Raw genomic sequence first — 24,302 nt, 5'->3', positions numbered from 1 at the left:
AAATAAATTTAAATAAATCTTATCGCTCTGTGCGCGTATGTAAATGAGAGTGTGTGTCGTCTATCTAAAAAAAAAAAAGAGCCCAACTGATAAGCCTAACACTTTTTGCCAAGGCAATAACCACATTTTACAAGTTAATATTAGTGCTGTGATGACTAATTAGCATTAAATGCCATCAATTTAAATGAATGTGCGCTGCAACAAAAGCAACAAAAGGCAAACCAAGCAAACATCTAGCACCCCAAGTGAAGTATCTGCGCAGCCCAATCACTAGATACATTTGTATCTACAAGATCATAGGGCGGCGTCGTTAACGAAAGGGTCGCGACTTTCACTGACATTTCGGGTCAAATTTGTTGATGCTTTGATTTTAACGCCAATAAATTGAAAGCAATTGAATCCAACGATCGTTGTCTGCCCACCCTTCGTGAATGCTTGTGAATGATACGAATGATCTTAAATTGGTTTGACTTTTGACATACAAGAGCACAACAATACTTAACCCATAACAACATATTCATTGGACAGCTTAGATACACATAGAGTTGTAACTGCAAAATTATGACAAATGAATGGATCGATTGGAATGATTGTCGCATGTTGCCGCCACTGCGCTCAGCGAACTACAACAACAACAACAACAACAGCAACATAAACAGCAATCAAAGCAACTACAACAACAATCACCAAACATTTCTGAGCAATAATTATCAATGCCTAACCAGTAAATTTCATTTAAAAGCCCACAAGTTGCAGCAATTGCACACGAGCAATGGCAGACTACGAGGTAATTAGGCAGATAATTATGTTGAGCAAGAGCATTAACTTTAAAATAGCTTAAAGTACTTTTAAATATACAAGAACTTTGCGTAATTAATTTATTTTCTTTTAAATCTATTGCAGATGTGCCTACAACATTGCCGCCCCTCACGCCCGGCACCAACCGGAAGGTGAATGAGGTTCTGAAAGCCTCATTTGCCTCCTGGGAAAAGGAGGTGCAAAACTGTAATATAACCAAAGGTAAGATTCTAAAATAAGCTCCAAACATAAGCTAAGAAACTTTCCCGAATCGAAAACACAATTCAATTCCCATGCACTTGTCTAAATTTCAATTGCTTGCATTGGCAACGCCAATAAAATAATAATTTACAAACAGTCCCATACAAAGACGTGATCATAAATGAATATTAATCGTTTCCCACAGCAATAGACTTAGAAATGAAATTTGGTTTACAGCGCTCCCACGCACAACAACAACTAGCAACAATAAGAATACGAATAATAATAATTAATTAGGCAACCAATGAATGCGGCATTTGAAAAAGTAATTAATTCAATTACGTATGCCATTTGAAAACTATTTATTCCTTGCAGATCCCCGCGAATGGACGGAGGAGCATGTCATCTACTGGCTGAACTGGGCCAAAAATGAGTTCTCCTTGCTCTCCATGGACCTGGGGCCATTCTGTAAAATGACCGGCCGTGAAATGGTCGAGCTGGGCAAAGAGAAATTTCTGGCCATAACCCCGGCATTCACGGGCGACATTCTCTGGGAGCACTTGGATATACTACAAAAAGGTGAGCACGTGACTGGCATCAAACAGCAGCAGTTGGCGCCAGTCAATTAATGAGTCAATCTGTCAGTCTGTCAACCAGCCAGCTGTAAACTACAAAACTAAATACTGCCCTCATAGTCTGTCAAATCTATTGAATTTTTATAAAAAATTATAAAATCTTAAAGCAAGAGATGTACCTTGTATAGGACCGTCAATAATTGGATTATCAATAGACTAGTTGGATGAAATGAATCCAGAGAATTTCCAGCATTTAATAGGAATCAATATTTAATCCCCTCTGGTTCAACCCTTAAATCAGCAATACGTAAATGGTTCCATTAATTTCACAAATATGATATTTGTTTTATGTAATTTAGAGCATTGTCTATTATGTTTTTTGTTCAACATTCCATCAAATCACTTGAATTGCAAGTGTTGGCCTTTTTTTCTATAGCGTGGATTTCCATCATGCTTTTTAACCTAATAAAAACCCTTAGGCGCCAAACTAAGTTTACCTGGCCATAAAGTAGAACGCCAAATTGGCGAGTTGAGTTGACGGAAGTCTTCGGGCCAGTCGGGCGAAACGGGATAACGAAATCAAGGACAAAATTTGCCCGTAGGGTAGCGGGGGGCTGATTGTTTAGTTGGTAGCGAACGGGTTCCTTATGCCATTGCCTGTTGCTTCCTGTCCGGTCCGAGTCCGGTTCGGAATTAGATTTGGCTGAGGTCTTCGCCTCGTGCAACAACAAATGCCCCGTTAAATCAGCGGCAAGTGTAACAATTTTTTTTTTGTAATAATTTATTGAGTTTAAAAACCTAAAAAGCTTTTAGTTTGGGTCTATCATAATAATGTAACGAAAATATTGTTTAACTAATTGAATTTCCTTTACGCAGATTGTGAAAAACCAAATGAGGATATTGTGCATGGGAATTCCTTTGAATCGGCCACCACCGCCTCGGTCTGTGGATCAGACCACCAGGTAGCCAATTACCCACCAACAACACCGGCCACCACGCCGGTCTCAAACAACAGCATTGCGAGCCGCCTGTCCATGGATTATGCCACAACAACAGCGAGCAGTGATAAGAGCTTCCACCCAACGCCTGCCATGCCACACAGCGGTAAGCGAATGTTATCCATATACAAATTGGATATATCCATAAATAGGCATCAGATTAATCGTATAATTAGTGTTAAATCAATGACAAGTGATGTTTGCTATTGCTCATGAATTGAATCGGGCCATTAAGGCATCAACGTTGTTTATGGCACATCCTCCCATCAAATTTTAGGCGATACAAGTATCTATGTATCTGTAAGATAGTTTGGAATATGTTTAGTGCATCCGGCGGAATGTTAATTTAGCAATAATTTGCCTAAGCAGCCAATCGAGGCACCTACGACCACGATTACGATTACGAACAACGATTACGATTATATATGGCAGCGATATCTGTCTGGCCAGCAATGGGCAGATCCAGATCTTTATTAATCGCCAATGCGATATGCAATCCATTGAGTGTGGTGTGCGAGCTGTTTTATTTGTATTTTCGGATTGGCTTTTAATTTATTTATGTGAAATTGAAATTGAAACGGAAATTAAATTTTAAAACAAATAGCTAAATGTTGTCGGCGCTGCGACTGGCGCCAGCGTAGGCAGCCGGAGTCCACGTCGACAGCATATCTAAATATCTATTTAAATTGTTTACATATAAGGCAACATTCGAAACGAAACGGCGAAATCCCTCAGCACAGCTTGAGATACATTTATTAAATGCGTCGCCGTACAAATTGTAGCGACAGCGACGCATCATTAATGCATTGTATCTGTAGCTGTAGCTGTATCTGTATCTGTAGCTGTATCTGTAGCTGCAGCAGCATCTGCTGAGCCCGTGTTAACATGATGTAGCGTGCGCCACATAAACTTATTAATATTCAAAACGCTGCCCACAACGAGTTACTGTTAGTTTACTCTCACAAACTAATAGGGCTCAGTCGCTGCCGTTGCCGCTGCTGTTGACATTATAAAAAATTAATTGAATTTATGGCTTTGACACATTATGACCATAAATGTTATATTTCCATATACGCAGCCATAAGTGTGCACAGCTAATGAAATAATCAAGCAATTTGACAAAAAAAAAAAAAACAATAATTTTTAATATAAATTTAAAGGATTACACGACTACTGCATACGCTTCCTTAAGCTGAGCTGCTGGCGAATGAAACTTAAGCAGCAACAAAACCAATTGCAGATCAAGCGAAGTAACAGATCAAGATATATGCTACGAATATGAAAAATATATTTAGGTTTAAGCTAAGTTTTGATGTACTTAGCGGGCATCTATTTGTACCTGTGTCTAACGTTCTCTTGCACTCGTGCAACTTTGCTGTTAGTTAGTTTCTTCAAGCTAAAATCTACATTAATACTTAATCGTAATTCGTGTAGAGTGCGCGTTCCTAAATGCTTATTTTAGTCTCTGCCACTCAACGTCTTCAATTTGATTCAATAATTTCTATATGGACGCAGAGACCCTCTTTTATTTCTGTTCATCTGGCAGATCGTTGCGTTGCCCGTTGCCCGTTGCCCGCATACAAATTATGTGAGTCGGCTTGTCAACGTGCGGCGTTCAAGTCTGGTATGGTAAGCCTCCTGCTGGTTTTGTAGGTTGTTTGCTTAATTCGTTTCGATTGTCTTTTTGTCAGTCATTAATTTGCTGCATTTACATATTATTGATGTTTTAGCTGCCCCCTAAGCAGCCCCGCGCTCAGGTCCACTTTGATCATTTGCATACATGAATTTATGTACATGGATCCGTGAAGCTTTCAGATTGTGTGAAAACTGTTGGACTTGCTGGATATATCTATATATATATATATATATATATTTCTCTGGCTGGCACTCCAGCTCATGACTTGTTGACACTTTGACTCTAGCTGCAAGAGTTGGCTCTCAGGGCCATGTCCTTAAGTGCACAGGCAATTATGTAAATGAAGTCTTGATATTTATTTCATCCAGGTGTTCGTCTGGCGGATTTTAACTAGTTCGCTACTCGACATTTACAATTAAAAGCGACACTTGAACATGTCTTGAAAAATCATACAACCATTGAAAGTAAAACAAATTATGATTAATTGTGCCCATTAAAATTGAGTTTATGCCTTGCAAAGGTTTTCCAAATTTAACAGTCGAAGAACCAAGAAACAGTGTCATGAACGCCCAGCTACTAACTTGAATTTATTTTTATGGTTGTTTCTTTTTCTGCTGCTGTTGCTGTTGTTGTGTTGTTGTTGTGTTTTTTGTGTGTATTCTTTTGTAAAGTTTGTTTTAATTTGAGCTGCCGCTGCCCGCACCTAGAGCTAGAGCTCTAAACTGGCATCCAACAAATACAACACCTACAACCAAAGTCAGCCAAGCGCAAAAAAGTTGAAAATGCTTCGAAGTTTCGTCATCGGGCAGCGATTTCTGAGCACATATACCATGATATACATATACATATATATAATCCATAGTTAGGCATCCCCCTCCAAATCCCACCCGGCGAGCACGTCGAGTGATTTACAACTTTGTTGCATTCTGGAACGCATTACATTTTGGTGTTATGTGGCATACGGCATAGTTTTGCTTGAGCTCTTCACTTTCAATGTGCCTACTCTCATATATAGATAGATATGTTATTTTTCTTTCTATTTGATTTTCTTGAATCAATTTTCGCAGCTAACGCTTACTCATCACTTTGTGCAAAACGACCAGATACAATAACCCACAGATAGCTCACATATGATTACCAGTTAGGTATGTGTGTGTGTGTTTGTGTCTGTATGGACAGCCAGGGTCTTCGAATGTTTTGGTTGAGAGCGCATCTGGGCTAGTGTATCTTAGATATTTGCACGCAAAATTGTTTTTATTAGCGCTGCCGTCGTATTGTTCTCCCCGATACAATGCGATGCGACTTGAAATATGTGGTCAAGCCCATATGCTTGCTGGCTTAATTAGAAGCCCTTGGACCCAGCTAGATATAAGAAAGGCCATCTACCTTTCAACACCAGCCCAACGGACGGATCGGGCTATTGTTAAACGTATATTTGCGAAAAATTTGTTCTATTTTCAGTGCTGTTTCCTTTTTTTTTTTTTTTTGGTTTTATATTGTTTTTAGTTTTTATTCGCGTAGCATATATATATATATATATATATATATATTTCTACACAATAAAATGCCTGATGCGTGAAATGTTTGTCCAAGCTTGAAGAGTTGCCATTGTTGCCGTTGTGTGGCTGTTGATTCATGTTCATCATCATCAGCAACAGCAGCAACAACAACAACAACAACAACATGAACATCAAACTGATGTCGGCATATAACCTCAGCCCAGCCAGCCAACCGATCAGACAGACCTGAGAGTCAGTCCGTCAGTTGGCCTGGTGAGTGCTCCACTCGCTTTTCAAATCGCTTGGCCATGCGAGTTGCGTCTTTGCTCGTGCCGCGCGTAGGTTGTTGCCTCACAAAATGACACATTTAATGCATATTTGACTTGTAGATACATTTGAGTGCGCATGCAGACGCCCCGCTTCCACCTTCAACTACTCCACAGCAACGCCACGGGGTCAGAGTCAGAACTAACGCCTCTGATCGCCATATTGCGTGTCACACACTCAACGACAATTTCTCACACACACGCACACACATCTACATATCTTGTTGTGAACTCTGGCGACGATCGCGAATATAAGTACAAGTACTCGTGAGTGTATTTGTGACATTTGTGGACTCTTGAGTGTGTGCCAAGCGTTTTAGTTTAGTTACAGTTTGTTGATTTTGAAAGCGACAATGGAATTCCTTGCATGTGACAGATCACACTTATTTACACACAGCTGGGCGTGTGTGTGTGTAAGTGTGTGTAGCCTTATAAAGCTAAGATTTATATATAATACTTTTAATTTGCACTCAAGAGACGACGTGTGAAAGTTGGGCTAAAACTAGTAATTAAAGTCTAGAGATGCTCGTTAAATTAAACAGCAAATCAAACATACCCTACCTTTTCAGCATGCTTGTATGTACAAGAATTACTTGGGGATAAAATGTTTTAATAATAGTAATTCGAAACTTTAAATGAGACATTTCGAGAATAATAATTGAAATGTGTAAAATATTAAATGTTGTTTTCTACAATGTGCTTAAGACGAACTTTAAAATGCTCTAGATATAGAGATTATTGATACGCATTGCAGTGATATATATATGTATGATCTATCTCTTGATTAGCATACAATGTAAGTCTGTTAAAATGAATAAGTTTTAGTGCCTTCCGCCTATTATTAATTACACTAAATTCAACCATTAACGCAAGACAATTTGCGCCTCCCACAAATTATGTGGCAACCAAGCAGAACATGGGGCCGGTCAAAAGACATTCACATTCGGCGCGATGGGGAGCTGCAAGAAAGAGAGAGCGAGAGAGTGAGAGTGTGTGAAAGAGAGATAAAGATAGAGACAGCCAGCTAATATACGAACCACGCACCATGGCCAAAATAGAGCACATAAAACCCTTAAGTCATAACATCTACGACTTGAAATTATGTTGATTGCAAATTTGTTAAGGTCATAAAATTAAATTTCGTTTTTAATTTTAACGCCATTGTTGCAGCAGCGAGGCAAAAAAGCCAAACAGAAAGAAAATTAACTACTGGGCCATCTAGAAGTTAGCAACGGGCATCAGGCATATTATTATAGCATTTAGCGGAATTTAATGCGCCCACTTCACTCCGTGGCAGAGGCTACACTTAGAATAGCATATTAATCATACTTGGAGCAACAATGGTTAGAGCCAACTCGGGGGCCTTCAAGCCAGAAATCACATTGCTGCTAATTAACATAGTCGCAGCGCAGTAAATTGTTGAAGCCAAAGATTTGTACTACGCGCCTGCGCGCTTCGTTGGTCAACTATTGGTGGTGCTGCCGCTGCTGGTGGTGCTGCTGGTGGTGCTGCTGGTGGTGGTGGTGGCAGAGCGCGCCAAGCTGTGAAAAGTCAAGTGAACGGTTCAGCTTAATGGTATTTTCTGTGTATGTTAGCATGGTTCAAAAGCCGCACAGCCTAGAATTTAGCCCTGCTCATATCGGGGGAGGTTGCACTCTGTGGTTTCCCTTTTTTTCTTGCATTCTTCTTGCTGGTGTGGTTGCTGCGATCGCCAGTTAGTTAGCTACTGCCAGATTGCAGTGTTCTCTGTGGATTTCGTTTAATTTATTACCATATTCAGCTGAATCTGACGCGCGCCAACGGCAACACCAGCAATGGCATTGGATCTAATATGTTGCTGCACCCCTCGCCAGCCTGGGCGGCGTTACGTATTCATAGGTTGAAATTCAAATGGGTTTTACGTCTGCTCGCTTGTATATGGTGGCAATATTCGTCTACCCGTTTACTCTCAGTATATTTCTATATACTTATACTTAGTTGATTTTTTTCATACCCATTGTTGCTGTCGACGCCGGTGACGATGACGGCGTCTCCTCGGTGTTGGGACTCGAGCTGCCTTTTTTCTCGTTTTTTTTCAGTTTTTCGTTTTTTGTGCTCGTTTTATTTCGTTACGTACGTAGATGTAAATTTACGCCATAGAAAAGCGTTACGGTCGAGTTAATTTAAAACAAAGAACATTCAAAAGAACAACATCAACGGCAACTGTGAGTTGGACTTTTTGTTGTTGTTGTTTTTGTTTTGTTTTCGACTCGGGGGAAAAAAATTAAACATTAAATTGTATAATGCGAAAGCCGCTAATAACAACAACAGCAACGGCAACAACAACAACAACAACACAAGAGCAAAAGGCAATGAACGAAACGCAGCGACGAAAGATACAAACGGGCTTGCATAGTGAAAACGAATAGATTCATACATGGATTCATTTGTAACACTAGCTGCAAATAATTTGTATCTACAAAATATTAACATTTGCTGTGAGCTAAGCTGAGCTTTAACTGGAGACTATTCATACCAAATACAATATTATATGCAAAACGCAGCATCTTTTCTTTAAAAAAGTAAAGTAACATGACTTCCAAGTTAAATAATCATGATAAGAAACTAGTTAATATAATCAATAACTATTCGAGCCAGATAACTAAATACGTATAATCAAAACTTTGACAACAACTGAACCAAAACGAAGCTTTATTTTTAGTTGCTTGGCACTGCGAATCATTGAGTCGTATCGCAGTATTATTCAAAAGTTTAATTCAATAAAATCGCTCAATCTTTAAATCATGCAAATTAATTGTAATCATATAATTAATAGTCTATTATTACAAAGTTAATTTCTAGCCTTTTTTAAATTACTGAACTGCTTTTTGCTGCTATTGAATTAAAGCAAAATACTTGAACTGAAATCAATTCTTGAATCTTTTATGTTTTTTCTTCAGTACACTAAAAACTTGCCCCATGTCAATAATTAACCCATTTAGTTGATGCATAGCTAATTTTTCTGTACACATTTGGCATTGCAAAAAACGTTTTGAAAAACGTATTGAAATCATGCATGGAGGCTGGCTGGCAATTAATTTGCAATCAACTTTCAAAATGTTATTTGTGAGGCAACCAAAGAGCGACAAGCCAAGCACTTTATGCATCATTAGGAATTAGGCAAACAAAAAACAAACGACAAAATGGAGAAATACTGACGCACACACACACACATAGACACACAACTTAAGATATCTAAATGTATCTGTAACTTTTTGCTGCCCAGATGTGGCCCGAGTTGGCCAACAACATACGCCAATTTATAATTATTAACTCCGGCTAACGAACAAATATAAATAAAATCAAATTATGTTCGTTTCGTGAGTGTGTGTTTAGTCAGGGAAATCGTCTTTGGAGCTTAGATTGAGATTGAGACTCGGACGAAGACTGCGACTGGACCTGAAACTGGGGCTGAGACTGACACTGAGACTGAGACGGAGACGGAGACGAAGTCTACTGAGACTGAAGCCCCCTAAAGAACTACGCCAACATCCGCTGCTGGCCGCTTCACATGAATGGAGCACCGAAAGCCGGTTCGTTGCTCGATTGAATGAATGAATGGAAATGAATGAACTGTAACTTGTTTTAGATTTGCGAACAATCTGCCTAGACTCCGATTCCGAATCCAAATCCGACTCCCGACTCTACATATATATCTCTCTCTCTCTTTTAGTTCAACTGTGTGTGTGTGTGTATGTGTGTGTCTTTGTGCAAGAGCTTTGTGTAATTTGGTTTACCTCTTTTTTTTTATTTTATTTTTTTTTTAACTTCAGCTGTTGCCTCAAAAGAGTTCACATGAAAGAGACGGCAATGGCGACAAAATGTTGACCGGATGTGAGGCTGCGCTTTTTTCTGCCATTGCTCCTGTATGTGTGTGAGTGTATGAGTGCGTGTGTGTGTGTGTGTGTGTGTTTCGATAATTATATTATTAATGCGAATTTCAAGTCTAAAGCACACAAATTAATAAATATGTTGAAAACATGCTTCAATTATAACGAATTAACTGCTGGGAGGAAAAACCTATTTTGGTTAGAAATTATTTTCAGATAGAAATTATTATACCCTGAACCCATTGAAAATGTATAAAAAGTATAATGGTTTTGTAAAAATGTATGAGTCAGGCAGGGGAAAGCATCTCCGAGCCCATAGAGTATATATATTATTGATCAGCATCAACAGTCGAGTCCATCTAGCCATGTCCGTCTGTCTGTCCATCCGTCCGTATGCATGAACGTAAGACCTAAGAATCTATAAGAGCCGGAGAATTGTCTTGTTCGTCAGTTTATTTCCGATAGTCGATAACTTGCCCTGTTTCGAAGCAATCGATAAAAGCAAACCTCTCAGATCTTAAGAGCTGGAGTCACCAAAATTTTATATGTAGCTTCTTGAATAGTAAGTACAGAGAAACAAACTTTTTTTGAATTGTTGTAAATGTTGTATTTCGTGTTGGTAGCAGAAGAATCAGGGTATACCCTAGTCGGGTACTCTTGACTACAGCACTCTTGTTTTAAGATACAAATTATTTATCGAGTATTCTTTGCCTTAGTTCATTTAACTTATCTATGATAAGTATTTCGAATTGGTATATGTTTTATAGCTTGAACGAATTCTTTAAATTTAAAGCCGTTTTTGGCAATTCATGAATGTCTTTGGTTAACGTCCCTTTACCAGCCACAATTTCCGGACAATGTAGCAAGCCGAAAATATCTGCGAAAATATTCGCCAGATTGGTGCCACGCCCAACTAAAAACTGGCGCCCATCATTCAGTCAGCGTCTTTGCAATTTCCTTGCATATTTCCGCCGTTACAGTTTTCATCAGCCTTTTTGGCTTTTCCCCATTTTAAATGCACACATTTTCTTTTTTTTGTTTATTTGCCCACGCGGCATTTGTAATTTTCATGAACGCAATTTTGTGGCCGCCAGCTAATTGAATTGTGTGAATTTTCCATTTTTCACTGCCCGCCAATCGAATTATTCGCTAGAGGCTTGCATAGAAAATGCTTTGATTTCATAATTTATTTGTGCCATAACTGTAGAACGGGGAACATCTTTAAGATACATTTGTATCTTGCCAATTATCAAAGTCTAGCTGAGGCTTGAATTGCACGAAAATCGAAACAATTGAATTATCATATTTCAAAACAACACAAACAGTTATCAGATGTGACCTTGGCACAGGAAACTATCCCCTGGCTAATTGTGCACTGATCTCGGGTGATCCAACACCCTTGGGAACAGAGGCCAAACCCGAACCAAGCAAAAGCAACAACATTCAATGCCAACACTTGTCACTCGACAGACAAATAACAAAATTATATGGAAATGCAACAAATAAACTAGGGAAAACGAGAACTTCTGTGAGGGTCACCATGGCTGGAGGGCCCTGTGGCAATGTGAGGATGAGGGTGAGAGTGCGCCCCCAGCTGAATTCCAGCACTGGCTGCAGCAAGTGCAACATTTCTCGGGGTGGGTTCTGCACTTGATGATGGTTATCAGATAGAAGAAACCACCACCACCAGCAGGACCTGCAGCGGCATGTCCTGCTCCTGCTACTGTCACAGCGCACAGCGCACAATTTGTAGAGTTGGCATTCGGCAAATGTTATAATTTGTAGCCAGCACCTGAGCTAGTTGAAGTTCAGGCTCGAGTTCTCCGGACAACGTGGGAAAATTCTCATTCCGAAAGCTAATGCAATTTGGGCTGCGGGCTCGTAAATTCAGTGCAAAAGTTGGTCTCTTGATTTTATCAGTTGCCGCCCTGCCCGGCTAGTTGCCTATTTTTATTTTATTCTCTTTCTCTTCGTGTCGCTGGCTTTTACATTTAATTTTCACATCGTTATGTGTTGTTGCTGTTGTTGTTGTTGTTGTTGGCCTGCCTTCGTCTCATTTATTTGTTTTGTTGTTGTTGTTGCTGTTTTTTTTGTTATTTGGGCGGTTTTGTTTTTTCTCGCTCGCTTTGTTTTAAATGCGTCAAAGTGTAAATAAATTTGAATTTTCAGCTTGTTTTAGCTTTAATTTTTTTGTTTTTCGCTCGTCTGCTGGGCCTTTGCAATTTTTCAACAGCCCAGAGACCGCACTCGGTACCGTCCCCGGCCCCCGTCCCGCCCCATTCCGTCCCGGATTGTTTTTTTTTTCTGTCGGCATTTTGTCGTTTGATCTGTGCGCTTGCGCAGCTGATTTGTTGTTGCCTTTGCCGTTAATGTTGTTGATGTTGTTTTCATATTGTTTCATTTGCAGCTCTTGTTGTTGTTTACCTGCCATGTTTCTCCTGTTTGCCCAGACTCTAGTACTCATGCATATTGTACAAGTTCTTCACCTCATTTGCATAGATAAGGCCTCAAAGTATGAACAGTTGGCATGCAGTTACGTTTCAAAGGAAGCGCCTAGATCCTGAACCCAAACATAGATTCACAAAATATATGTGTGCAATATTTAACATCATTAATAGTGATTCAGCAAAAATGTATATTACAAACACAAGGCACAGCTTAACAATTTATATTACATATACTACTTTGAATTCTTGTTGTGCACAAACTTTAACTTTTTATCGTTAATTCGATTTTTTAATGAAGTTTTTCCAATTAGCAGCATTTACTTTTAGTTACCTAAGCTATGGTAAATATTTTGCAGCCTAGCCACGCCCGACTTGTGCCTCCCACCCTAAAATTGTATCCTTTGGCAGGACGAAACATTTAGACGCAATGAGCTGGAACGTTAGACTCGCCTGTGTCGTGGGTTGGACATTTGTCGTGTAATTTATCAAAATTCAAACATAGCATTTTTTTATAAATAAGCCTGGACAGAAAGGGAATGAATACTACCCCCAGCAGCCGTGGGAAAACATTGCGCATACCATGTCTGAGCTGGGCTATTAAAAAGCAATTGCATATGTGCAATTAATGAGCCGCCGAATAAATATCTGTGTACCATGTATGTGTGTGTGTCTCGATTGCCCGATGGCTTGCCAAAAATGAAAAGAAAAAACAGAGTGGATAAGGGAAAGGCTGAAATGGAAGGTTTATTATTGGTCATTTCATGCGAAAAGCGTGAAGAACAAGATCCAGAGAACAGCATGACAAATGAGCAAGGTTGTTGTGGGCCGGGAGTGCACAAAAGCCGTAGGATATCTCGGTGAATCACAAAGAACAACAAGCAAATGAGAATACAACATCCGGTAATTTACTTCCTTTAGTTCCGTATCGATACCTTGAAGCCCAGAGGGGCCCTAAAGAACATTCAGTTCAGTTTAGTTCAGTGCCTTTGTTGCCGCGCGCAAGTGGTAGAGATTTCAGTCTTATGAATGAGCCACAAGTGCAGGCGAGCCAGAAAGAGAAAGGACGAGCCCAAAATTCGGCTGCAGCAAAAGGACAATGCGTCGGCGCAAGTAAATTAGGCAAGCCAAAGGCAGCAGCGCCAAAGTGGCCTGCCAGGTAGCAGCAACAGGGCCAGACACCGGGCGACCGACCGAGCCAAGGCGATCCTTCGCCTGACATTCTAATATCCTATTCCCATATCGCCTGGCTGCATCTTGCGTGTCTGTGTGCAGCGTTTCGTCCAGGCAACCAACAGTTTTCTCACAGCGTTCACAACTCGGAACCAAAACTCGGAAATGTGTGGGCGATTGCGTGCGTGTGTGTGCCTGTGTATGTGTGTGTGTGTGTGGCACACAATCTGGCTACGAATTACATTGGAAAAAAGCGCAAACTCAGGCACACACAACAGTTGTCCGGACCTCGGCCTGGGGTCGGCGTCTTTCTCGCACTCTCGTACACTCCACAGGGCACACATGTTGTCCGAATTTTGTTGTTGCTGCGGCTGCTGCTGCTGTTGTTGTTATGGTTGTTGTCGGCGTAGTCATGGTGATAGTTGGACAGGTGCACAACTTGACGTTCAGCCAGCCGTTCGAGTTGCGTTCTCGCAGGGTTCAGGTTCATTCGTTTATGCTTTGCGTTGTCGTTGTTGCTGCTGCTGCTGTTGTTGTCGTTGTTGTTGGTTTTTTTTGCTGCTGACCGCATGCCACCTTCTGTGCTCAGTGGGGAACGGTATTAAATGAGCCATTTAGCGAGTCAGTCAAATTTTAGGACTTACCAACTGTCCGCACAGTTGAAGGCCCGACGGCAGCAACAGCAGAGTACACCAAACCAGATCAATAAATTCCAACTAGCTCTGATTGAAGATCGATTGATTGATTGATGGTTACTTCCTGTTGCTCTTAAATATATTATTAGCGTCATTTTGAGAAGAACTTCTTTCAAAATAAAATCAAGTTTCGGCAACACCCACAGCAAATGAGATGAGACTGTTGCCCCGAAGAAAAGATGCATTTAAAATGATGGCAATTGAAGGTTAAAAAATGTATAATCCTTAATCTTGTGATCTTGCCTGTAGATCTGTGGTATTAGACTCTCATACTAACGCAGTTCGATAGGAATGCGGCATATGTAAACTTTATAGCCTACGGTAGCGTTCTGGTCAAGATCAATGCTTCCTTTAGTGGTTGGCATTTGAGCCAAGATCAACAATTTGCAGCAGAATTTTTAATCAAGAAGCTCAAGTACGCGCAAGTACCAAGATCAATAATATTTATAACCAAGCCTCATTTATGGCCAGATCATTACATTGTGCCTCATCAGAGCTGAAGATCAATGATGGTGCTGCTGCTGCTGCTGCTGTCGCTGGAGAGCGACTCCTTGCAAGCGCTCTATCAAAGTATCTAGTTTCATTTCCGCTCTACATGCGCGCCAAGGAGCTGCAAAGATAATGCAACTCACAAGGCAACGTCTCATACCCATACCCATACCCATTTCCATTCGCATACCCATTTCCACTCCCAGTCCCATTCCTATGATCATCCTCATTCTCATGCTCCTGCTGGTGTTGCCGCTGCTCCATTCAATGCTGTTGTTTGTATTTATGTGTGTGTGTGTGTGTTGTTTACAAGTCTAACAATCAAAGCATATCTTTAGAGCTGCATCTGTTTATTTTGTTGTCAAAATGCAGGTACACAATCTCGAATGCAATACGTACTCGTATCGTATGTGATGATGCTCTATATAGTTAAATTGCGGACGCATCTTGGCCAGCTTCAGTTTACGTAGAAAATTGATATTTTCTTTTGCCACCGCTGCACGGAAGCAGCAACAGGTGTGTGTGTGTGTGTGTGTGTGTGTGTGTGTGTGTGTGTGTGTGAGTCTGTGTGGGGCGTTGGGTTGGTCTTTGCTTGTTGCTTGTTGGTCGCCTGGTGGCCCAAGTGCAGCTGTAATTATGATAGTATGCGTGTCAAAACATCAACAACAACTAACAACTACTGCTGTGTTTATGATTTCCTTCCGTTTTGCAGACTAACAGTTTATTTATTTATTTATTTAGCTTTGCTTCTAACAGGTTCTGTGTTGAAGTGGATTCTCCACACATACTAGCAATCTCTCTCTCTCTCTCTCTCTCTCTCTCTCTGTCAGTCTTTCGCACTCTGCACGCATATTATTCTCTTGCTCTGTGGCTGATAATTTATATACACATCACGATGCATTGACATCCGATTTACATTAGTGCCACAAGCCGCAGCAACAGAAAAGAGTGCGAGTGCGAGTGAAAGAGAGCGCGTGCTGGCGAGCGAGAAAGAGTAGGAGACACGTGTGGCAGGCAACAGCGGAAGTGCTTACTCAAATACAAAAGCAAAAGATCCAGGGCCAGGCCTTGATTGTGCTCCTCTGCAATTGCAGCAGTTTGCACACGAGTGCCAGGTACAGATCCAGCTTTAATTTGATATCAATTCAGGCCTTCTTCAGTCGGCTCAAGTGTCAGCGAGTGGCCCGCTCCTGGTCCTGCCCCTGCTCCAGCTCCTTTGAGTATCTGAGCTGGCTGCTGTCTCCGCCCTCAGCAGCTGCTGAAGCGAATCCTTGTTCTATCCCCCCTACCGTATGGTAGGCGCTTCCTGCAACTCCCCTTAGCCAGTGTCAGGCAGGAGTTGTTCATCTTTTCTTCACAGCGCGTTATTGCATTAAATTGTAATCCCTTTTGGCACCAGGATACTGCTCTATTGTTCAAGGAAACAAGTTTTCTTTTACTTTTTTTTTTTTTGTTCTTAATTGAAATTCAACAACATTTGCCGCCGCCTGCTCCTGGGCAACGCCTCAATCCTTTTGGCACACACCAACCATCATTTCTACACTCAATATTCACTTGGCATTCATTTGGTATTCTGCCTATCCAGAAACGCAGGGTACGCACATAATTATTATGTTCGGCTCGGCGCGTTTTTTGTCAAATTTTCGATTCAAATTTTTCGAACGTGTGCGTTTTGGGTAAGTAGTTGGGATAGGATTCGAGTGTTGTTCGTTCTTGTTGTTGTTGTTGTCGCCAGTGATTCCGCTTGTGATTGGTGCGTTAGGTTGCGGTGGTTGCTTTACGGTGGCTCCGTGTCTCCTCTTTAGTGCGCACGTGCTTCAACCGGAAATGGCCGTAAGCGAGGCGCATCAACATCATCAACAACAGCAACAACAGCAACAACAACAACATCTCTCCTTTTCGCTCTTGCAGCCACAGCTGTCATTGCCTCGCTCAGTTTTTGTATTCCTATTTTATTTTTTTAACATTTCATTTTGTTTTTTGTATTTGTTTCTGTGTATTTCCGCTGATGCTTCCATTGTTCTTGCCACTTTACGCAGCAAATCAAAATATTAAATACAAATATATATATATTTTTTACATTAGTTGTTAGTTATTACCAAGTTCTGTTAGGTGGGTGTGCGTGTGCTGCCAGAATATGTAAGTGGCCGAAATAATGAATATGAGCTGTATACAAATCCAATTGGCGATCCTTTTGTGGTCAAGTTCATTAAAGCCACCGCAAATGGACAACAGCTGTTAATGCTTTCCAGCGCTCAGCATTTTAAGCAACATATATTTACAAGTTTTTCTTTCAACTTCAAGATTTTGTCGACGAACTTTAATGCTTTATCAGCAATTATTGTATTTTAACGCACAAGGTAAAACTGTAATGTACTTTCAACAATTTTTCCTGGAAATACTTGAGCTTTATAACTTTGAGGCCATTGCAGTTTTAATTTTTTTTTTTTTTTTTTTTTTTTTGATGTCATGCCATATTTATCAGTCAAGCTAAATCAATACAAATTATAACTGATAACATATAAGCGATAAGATTCGTCTGCAACACACTTTTTTAATGGCTGACAAAATATGTATTTCATAAAATTAAGGTTATGCATGCGTTTGTTTTCTTTAATCTAAGTGCATATTCCAAAGTGGTTTATCATTAGGTATTTTGAAGTTTTTGTGCATTTGAACGTGTCTTTTCATATTACACGTAATTTACGCTTCATTTTGTCATTGGCTGTTGCCGCAAGTTGGACGACAACACGTTCCATAAGCCACCATTTTTATTTTTGCCACAATTATACAACACGAAAAATCTAAGAGATGGTGTGTTTGCCCCTTCCCTTTTTTTCGGCCCACAAATTATGGCAGCAACAAAAACACGTACGCCAAAAAAAAAAAAAAAATAATAATCATAAAGACGGCAACTAATTTGGTATTGTTGAAGACTCGACAGCAGCTTTCAACGCAACTGGGTTGTTGGCCGTTCCGTTGGTTATGATCTCATACAGCTGGCAGCAGTGGCCAATCCCAACTTTGTTTAATTATGTGCATGTGTGTGTGTGTGCGCGCGTATCTATGAGATGCTTTTTTTTTTGGTCCATCAGCGCAAAATGTTGGCGTCTGTTCGCTGATGAGTTGCTGCCCACACACGCACACACTCTCGCATTTACACTCACATTTCCAATACGAATGCCGCTGACCATCGGCCAGTGGGCCGTGGACTGTGGGCCGCTGCTGATAGCCATTTTGGTGGTCCAAAATGGTTGGTTTGCTGCTCTTGTGTGTTGGCGTCGCGTTGTTAATGATCTTGGCTGGCTAATTTGATGGCAACTGTACTGTGGAAAACTAATTAGCGACTGTCGAAATACCATGTAGCTGCAATTAGCGGCAACAAGTGGAGTCGAATCTCATATAGGAATTGATATAAATAAAATTTCGATACACTTACGTGTATATCCATAGGCTTTACATGCTCTTACTTAGTTCACAGCCGGAGAGTATCTGTGAGTAAGCGCTGTGCAAGTATGCCTTCCTCTTGATTATTATTATTGCCAATGGCACACTAGTGCGAGTGTGCGAGTGTGCGAATGCATGTGGCTCGTGTGGCTGGAGCCGAGCGCACGAACGCGCTGGCCAGCACACGAGGCGCTCCCACACAGACATACACGAGTGCGCACTCACAGATACACGCGAGCGCACCACAGATACACACACGCACACTCTTAGATACAATGGTGCCGACACAGGCAACAACACGACGTACAACTTCAGCGCAACTTCAGTTCTTAAACGGATGTCGAAGGTAGAAGAGCTGCCGTCGCTCGACTTAACGTTCGCTCGTATTTTTGATCAGTGATCAGCACAGCACACAAATCGTGTATACGCGCCGTTGTACGAGATTTGAGACGGGACTTAAGAGAAAAACAACGAGCTAATATCTCAAGAATAAAACCGAATAATAAATAATTGAAAAGTGTTGCAACATTTTGCTAATATATATTTAAACAGAAAACGAGAAATATATATAACTAAATGCGATATAAAATATGTACGATATGCGCATTAATTTATCAAGTTATTTTTCATGTGTGTGTGCGCGCGTGTGTGTGTGCTAGTGTGTGTGTGCACAGTGTAAAGCATCTGAGCAGCAGCGCGACTGATTTCATGAATTGCCTTCAATTATTTGCCATTAAATACGAGAATTGCCAGCAAGTGTTAAATTTTAATCTATACTAAAAATGCGACGGAACTCGTATAGTCGACATAACAAATATGAAAAAAACAACAAAAAATAACAACAATTAACAAAAGATATTTTAAAAATCTCAACAAGTGAAATGAAAGAGCTACATGAAATACAAAGGAATTTAGATAGTGCGATAAGTGCGAATTATAATAAAAAAGTTTGCTACTAAAACTGCAATCTGAAAACGAAACCAAACTCAAATCACAGGCAACGAAACGGCGCTACCTAAAACCAAACCAAAACTCAAACCTTAAATGCTAACGCCCACATGCTGTAGAATCTATCTATCTATCTGCATACTTAAGCGCATGATATGTGTACTTTATGAGAACCAATTCCAGAAGCCACTCAATTGATTAGAACCCGCATCCAGCAGCAGCAGCAGCAGTAGCAGCAGTGGCAGCGGCAGTGCAAAAATTAAAATACTCATATATTACCCAAAAGTGAAATCAATTTTAATACAACTGCAAGAACCACCAGCATAAGCCAGCTGCACCACAGTCCAATCCACTTACAATTAATGTGTGTGCTTGTGTGTATGTGTGGCTATTCGAAACGTTGTCAATTGGGTTGACAGTTGTGCGGATCCCGCAGTTTTGATTTGTATAGAAGAGCATTTAGTATATATAGCCAAGAAGCATTTTTGTGTGGACCATTCAAAAAGTCAATGACGTGCATTTTTAACATTCAGTTTTTGACAATTGATCAATTGGAAAACGCGAAGAAATGCCGCCCTCTGCGTTCCTAGTTAATGCCACCATAATCAGTGCAGCAAACGCGTCGGATAACGACAAGGCAACAGCATCAGCAGCAGCATTAGCATTAGCCGAGCAGCAACAATTTAGGAACTTGCAGCAATACACTGCCAGCAGGAGCGGCAACATCAGCAACAACAATTGCCAGACGGCGCCCAACTATAACTATACAACGGCAACAACATCGAAAAATATGGTGCTACAAAGTTATGAGAACTATTCGAACTATCATTTGCCACAGCAAACGGTGCATCTGCAGCAACATCAGCAGCATGTCTTGCCAGCGCAACAGCAGCAGCCGCAGCCGCAGCCACAGCAGCATCATCATCAGCCACAGCAGCATCAGCAACACCCTCAGCAGCAGCAGCAGCAGCAACAGCAGCAGCAACACCAGCCACATCAGCAACATACGCACTATGTCTCACCTACGCAACAGCAGCAGCAGCAGCAACATCGCTTGTCCGGCGGCAGCACAGGCAGCAACACGGCCTCCTCATCCTCCGGCTCCAGCTCCAGCGCTTCCTCGAACGCCTCGTCGCATAGCTTTGCCAGCGCTGGCAACGGCGGCAGCGTCGGCGCCAGCGTCGGCATTGGCAGCCTGGCGGGCGCCTTAAGCAGCTCGACAGCGGCTTCATTGGGCCTGGGCTACTTCAACGATATAACGCCCTTTGTGGGCGATTATTCGCCGCCGTCGCATCACGCAACGGGCAATGCCTACTACACGGACTCGGATGTTAACTTCTTTAGCTCAGGTAGGGCACAAAGCTAGTCAAATATTTGCGGACATCAAATGACGCACAATTTTAATTACAATCGAGGTGTTGGAGTGTGAAAAGTAGCTCAAAGATGTGCGCACAACCCTCAACGCATAATTAAATTGTAATTTGCTTGCAAGTGTTTGTTTGTTTGTGTGACGCCCGCAAGCAACCGCAACAGCAACAAGAAGCCAAATCAACGACAACAACAACAACAAACACGCAACAAGTTGAATGTAGGGGGAGGAGATTGGACGGCTGTTAAATGCCCCAATGCGACCATCTACAAAATGTTATGCTTTACTTGCACGTAGGTTGACTGACTTAACTAAAAGTTAGATACATGGATAGATAGATGCTTAGACACACAGATGCACAACTCGCAGATACATGTTAGCCTAGCCGAGATGCTGTGCCACTGTGTGCATAACCGTGGGAGGCACCCAACTCTTTGTTGTAGTGCCGCCCGTTGCCTCAGCCAACGGGCAGCGTTTTGTATCTTTGTATCTGCGCAATACCGTCGCCGAGCGAATGGGAGAACGCGCTAAGCTTTCGCCCGCTGCGAGCGAGTGAGCGAGATTGAGCTAGTTGCTCGTCGGGTTGGAGCGAGCAAGAGAAGCAGCGCGAATGTTTATATGTGTGTATGTGTGCAACAGGTTTTCGTATCCCACAGATACCAATGCACACATACGCATTCGTACGTACACACTCGTTGAAACGTGTTAAATTTCGACGTATTTACAATTAATGTAGCGTGCGCTCACAGGCCACATTAGATTGAGAGAGGGTAGCTCAACTCGCTCTCCTGTATGTGTGTGTATGTGTCGGTATGCGTGTGTATCTGTGTTTTGTATCTATTGCGGCGACAGGCATTTGTATTGGTATGCGCTTCGAATTTTGATTGGCTTCCGAAGCGGTTGCCCTCGAATTGTGTTCGTGTCAGAGACGCCCCATTTGATGCTAAAATGTCTTCAGAGCAAATGAAAATAAAACAAATGTAGATCTTTAAGGATTCGAAATGTATGTAATTCATATTGGATACATCTCAAATGTCTGGACTTGAAACCTTTACATGTATTTATATATCTTTCTAGAATTTGTTGCTTGTTAAGCAGATCTGATTAAATATATCTATATTTATTTATTTTATTTTATTTATTTATTATTTACAACTAAAATGAAGATAAATTATTTAATTGTTCAAAAAGTTTGTAAGTCTGGAATATTGCATTTTGAAGAATTGTAAAAAATAATAAGCTTTTCTATAAATTGGAATGTATTTATTTTTGTGGGGCATCAGGAGATTTTATTTATGATTCGCTCGCAAACTTTTATCAACTAAAAATACAATTACGTTACAATAAAGTTTATACATATTTTATTTGTTATCTTGCAGGCTACAACAACAACAGCAACGCACACGATCGCACCAACAGCAGCCCGCCACCGCAGCAATCGCAACAGCATGTCAATGGCAACAGCAACAACACTGGCAGCAACAACAGCAACAACAACAACATGTTGCCGCCTGGCGTGCAGCAGCAAAATGCTCCCGATAACAACAGCAGCAGCGGCAGCAACAATAACACCAACAACAACGCTAATGCGGGCAGCAATAACAACAACAACAACAATAATAATAATAATAACAACAACAACAACAACAACAATATTAACTACATGACAGCCATGGCGGCTATCTACCAACATCAGCTAAAAGAGGAGCCGGGCACACAGTCCGCCAATGGCAGCAACGCCGCCTACGCGTCGAATGCTCAAAACGATCCAACAGATCTCAGCAGCTATGGACTGCCCGCACATTTGGCTGCAGCAGCGGCCGCCGGACACTATAGTGGTGGTGGAGGGGGCAATCCGGGCGGCGGTGGAGGCGCTTCTGCTGGTGGCGGCGATGATAGCGACTATCACAGCACGCTTTCGGCGCAGGAGCATCAGAGCCAGGCTTCCAGTGCGGGCAATGGCAGCGGCAGCACCAACAGCAATGGCTACATGGATTCCAGTCCGGACTTTTACAATTCGTATAATAGACGTTTCCATGACTCATTCCCGCCAGAGTTTGCGGCGTACGATGCGCAGTTCCCAACGATGGGTGCCCAGCCAAACATGGATCAATGGGGCGCGCATGCTCATCAGCATCCGGCGGCATATATGACCACCTTGGGTCTGGACAAAACGCTGCTGGGCGGCTACACAACGCAGGGTGGAGTGCCCTGCTTTACAGGTTCCGGGCCAATACAGCTGTGGCAATTTCTCCTTGAATTGCTGCTGGACAAGACCTGTCAGAGTTTCATATCCTGGACGGGAGATGGCTGGGAGTTCAAGCTAACCGATCCCGATGAGGTAAATGCACGACAAATGGTTGTTAATTGAAATCTTTACTAAATATTATGTTTATTACATCTATTATCCGATAGGTGGCGCGTCGCTGGGGCATACGCAAAAACAAGCCCAAGATGAACTACGAGAAACTGAGCCGCGGTCTGCGCTATTACTATGATAAGAACATCATACACAAGACGGCGGGCAAACGCTATGTCTATCGCTTCGTCTGTGATCTGCAGAATCTGGTGGGGTGAGTAATCAATCGAAACGATAGAACTGTGGACAAAATGGGACTAACAAAAACGTCCTTTTCAGACACACGCCCGAGGAGCTGGTGGCCAAGTTCGACCTGAAGATCGAGAAGAAGGACGTCGACTAGCAGTCAAGCAGCACAGAAGCTGCTTGAAGTGCGACAGCTAATAAGATTTGATCTGCAGTGCGATCGAAAGCCCACAAATTATAGTACTCAATGGGAAAAGATACTTTTGAGAATTATTGTTTCCAAGCGTGATGTTAAATTTTAAGCAGCAGCAATACCTGCGATCTTGCTACGAGATTAATGTGTGTGTATTAGGCCGTCGTAATCACATTGTAATTATCATGTAAAAATATTAGACTTTTGAATTAATTTGAAATTAATTGAAAATACGGTAGCCTTTAGTCTATTCACTAAGTAGTTGACTAAGGCTTTAATCTATAGCATTGGAATATCAATGAATCAAGCAAACCAGTTTCAATATGCATTAATACAGCGCGATTTGAATGAAGCTCACGTCCGGATTAAATGAAGCGAATTAAAATTAAATTATCGAACATTTTTGTGTGCAATGCGATTGTTGTCGAATTAAAGTTCTATATGCTACCAATTGTAACCATCGTAAAAGAGGCCATAAGAGAACGAGTGCATGTCCCCAAAGTGATATTAAAAGCTACATTTTTGTTAAATTTTTACTTTTCATTTTGCAAACGGGGTCGCTTTTTTCTAGTTCTAAAGTTGTGTGTGCGTGTACATAAATAATAATTAAAAATTATCATTATAATATCAATTATACTAAGGCTTATATATAAGTCTATCATATTTATGTGTAACCTGTGCTTCTGGTACAACTAAGTTATATAATTACTTATATATATATCTATATATATATATTTACATATATTAAAAGGATCCTCTATCCTATATATATTCACTTTACTGCGCTTCCGGGCGAACCCACAAAACTTTTCAAACGTCAAACGGCACCACAGTTAAGTACGCATACGGTACATATATACATATATGTATGTATGCATATGTGTAGATATGTTAGTATGACCAATAAACTCTACATAGCATACTCTTAGTTACTTTTTTTAATTACTGGCTGCTTAGAGTTTTCCATGCTTTAAGAATTGACCATTCAAAATATGTTTAAAGTTGTGTATAGCTATAAAATATTTAAGCCTAGCTCGTAGCATGTAGCCACGTATTATGTAGAGCAATTTATACAATAAAACAAAATCAAAAAACAC

General features: G+C 41.1%; 1 protein-coding gene across 1 annotated transcript; it reads left to right on the top strand.

Moving 5' to 3' along the window:
- Positions 1 to 561: 561 nt before the first annotated feature.
- LOC115772057 (ETS-like protein pointed) lies at positions 562 to 24,282 on the top strand. Its single transcript, XM_030718001.1, has 7 exons — positions 562 to 787; positions 904 to 1,020; positions 1,375 to 1,578; positions 2,451 to 2,678; positions 21,847 to 22,808; positions 22,883 to 23,040; positions 23,106 to 24,282. The coding sequence occupies exons 1-7, from the start codon at positions 562 to 564 to the stop codon at positions 23,167 to 23,169; spliced, it is 1,959 nt and encodes a 652-aa protein (XP_030573861.1). The 3' UTR covers positions 23,170 to 24,282.
- Positions 24,283 to 24,302: the final 20 nt, after the last annotated feature.

The sequence above is a fragment of the Drosophila novamexicana genome, unplaced genomic scaffold (genome assembly GCF_003285875.2).
Source record: "Drosophila novamexicana strain 15010-1031.04,08,12 unplaced genomic scaffold, DnovRS2.1 tig00000108-arrow-pilon, whole genome shotgun sequence".
Lineage (NCBI taxonomy): Eukaryota > Metazoa > Arthropoda > Insecta > Diptera > Drosophilidae > Drosophila > Drosophila novamexicana.
This window is presented reverse-complemented; position numbering and strand designations above follow the sequence as displayed.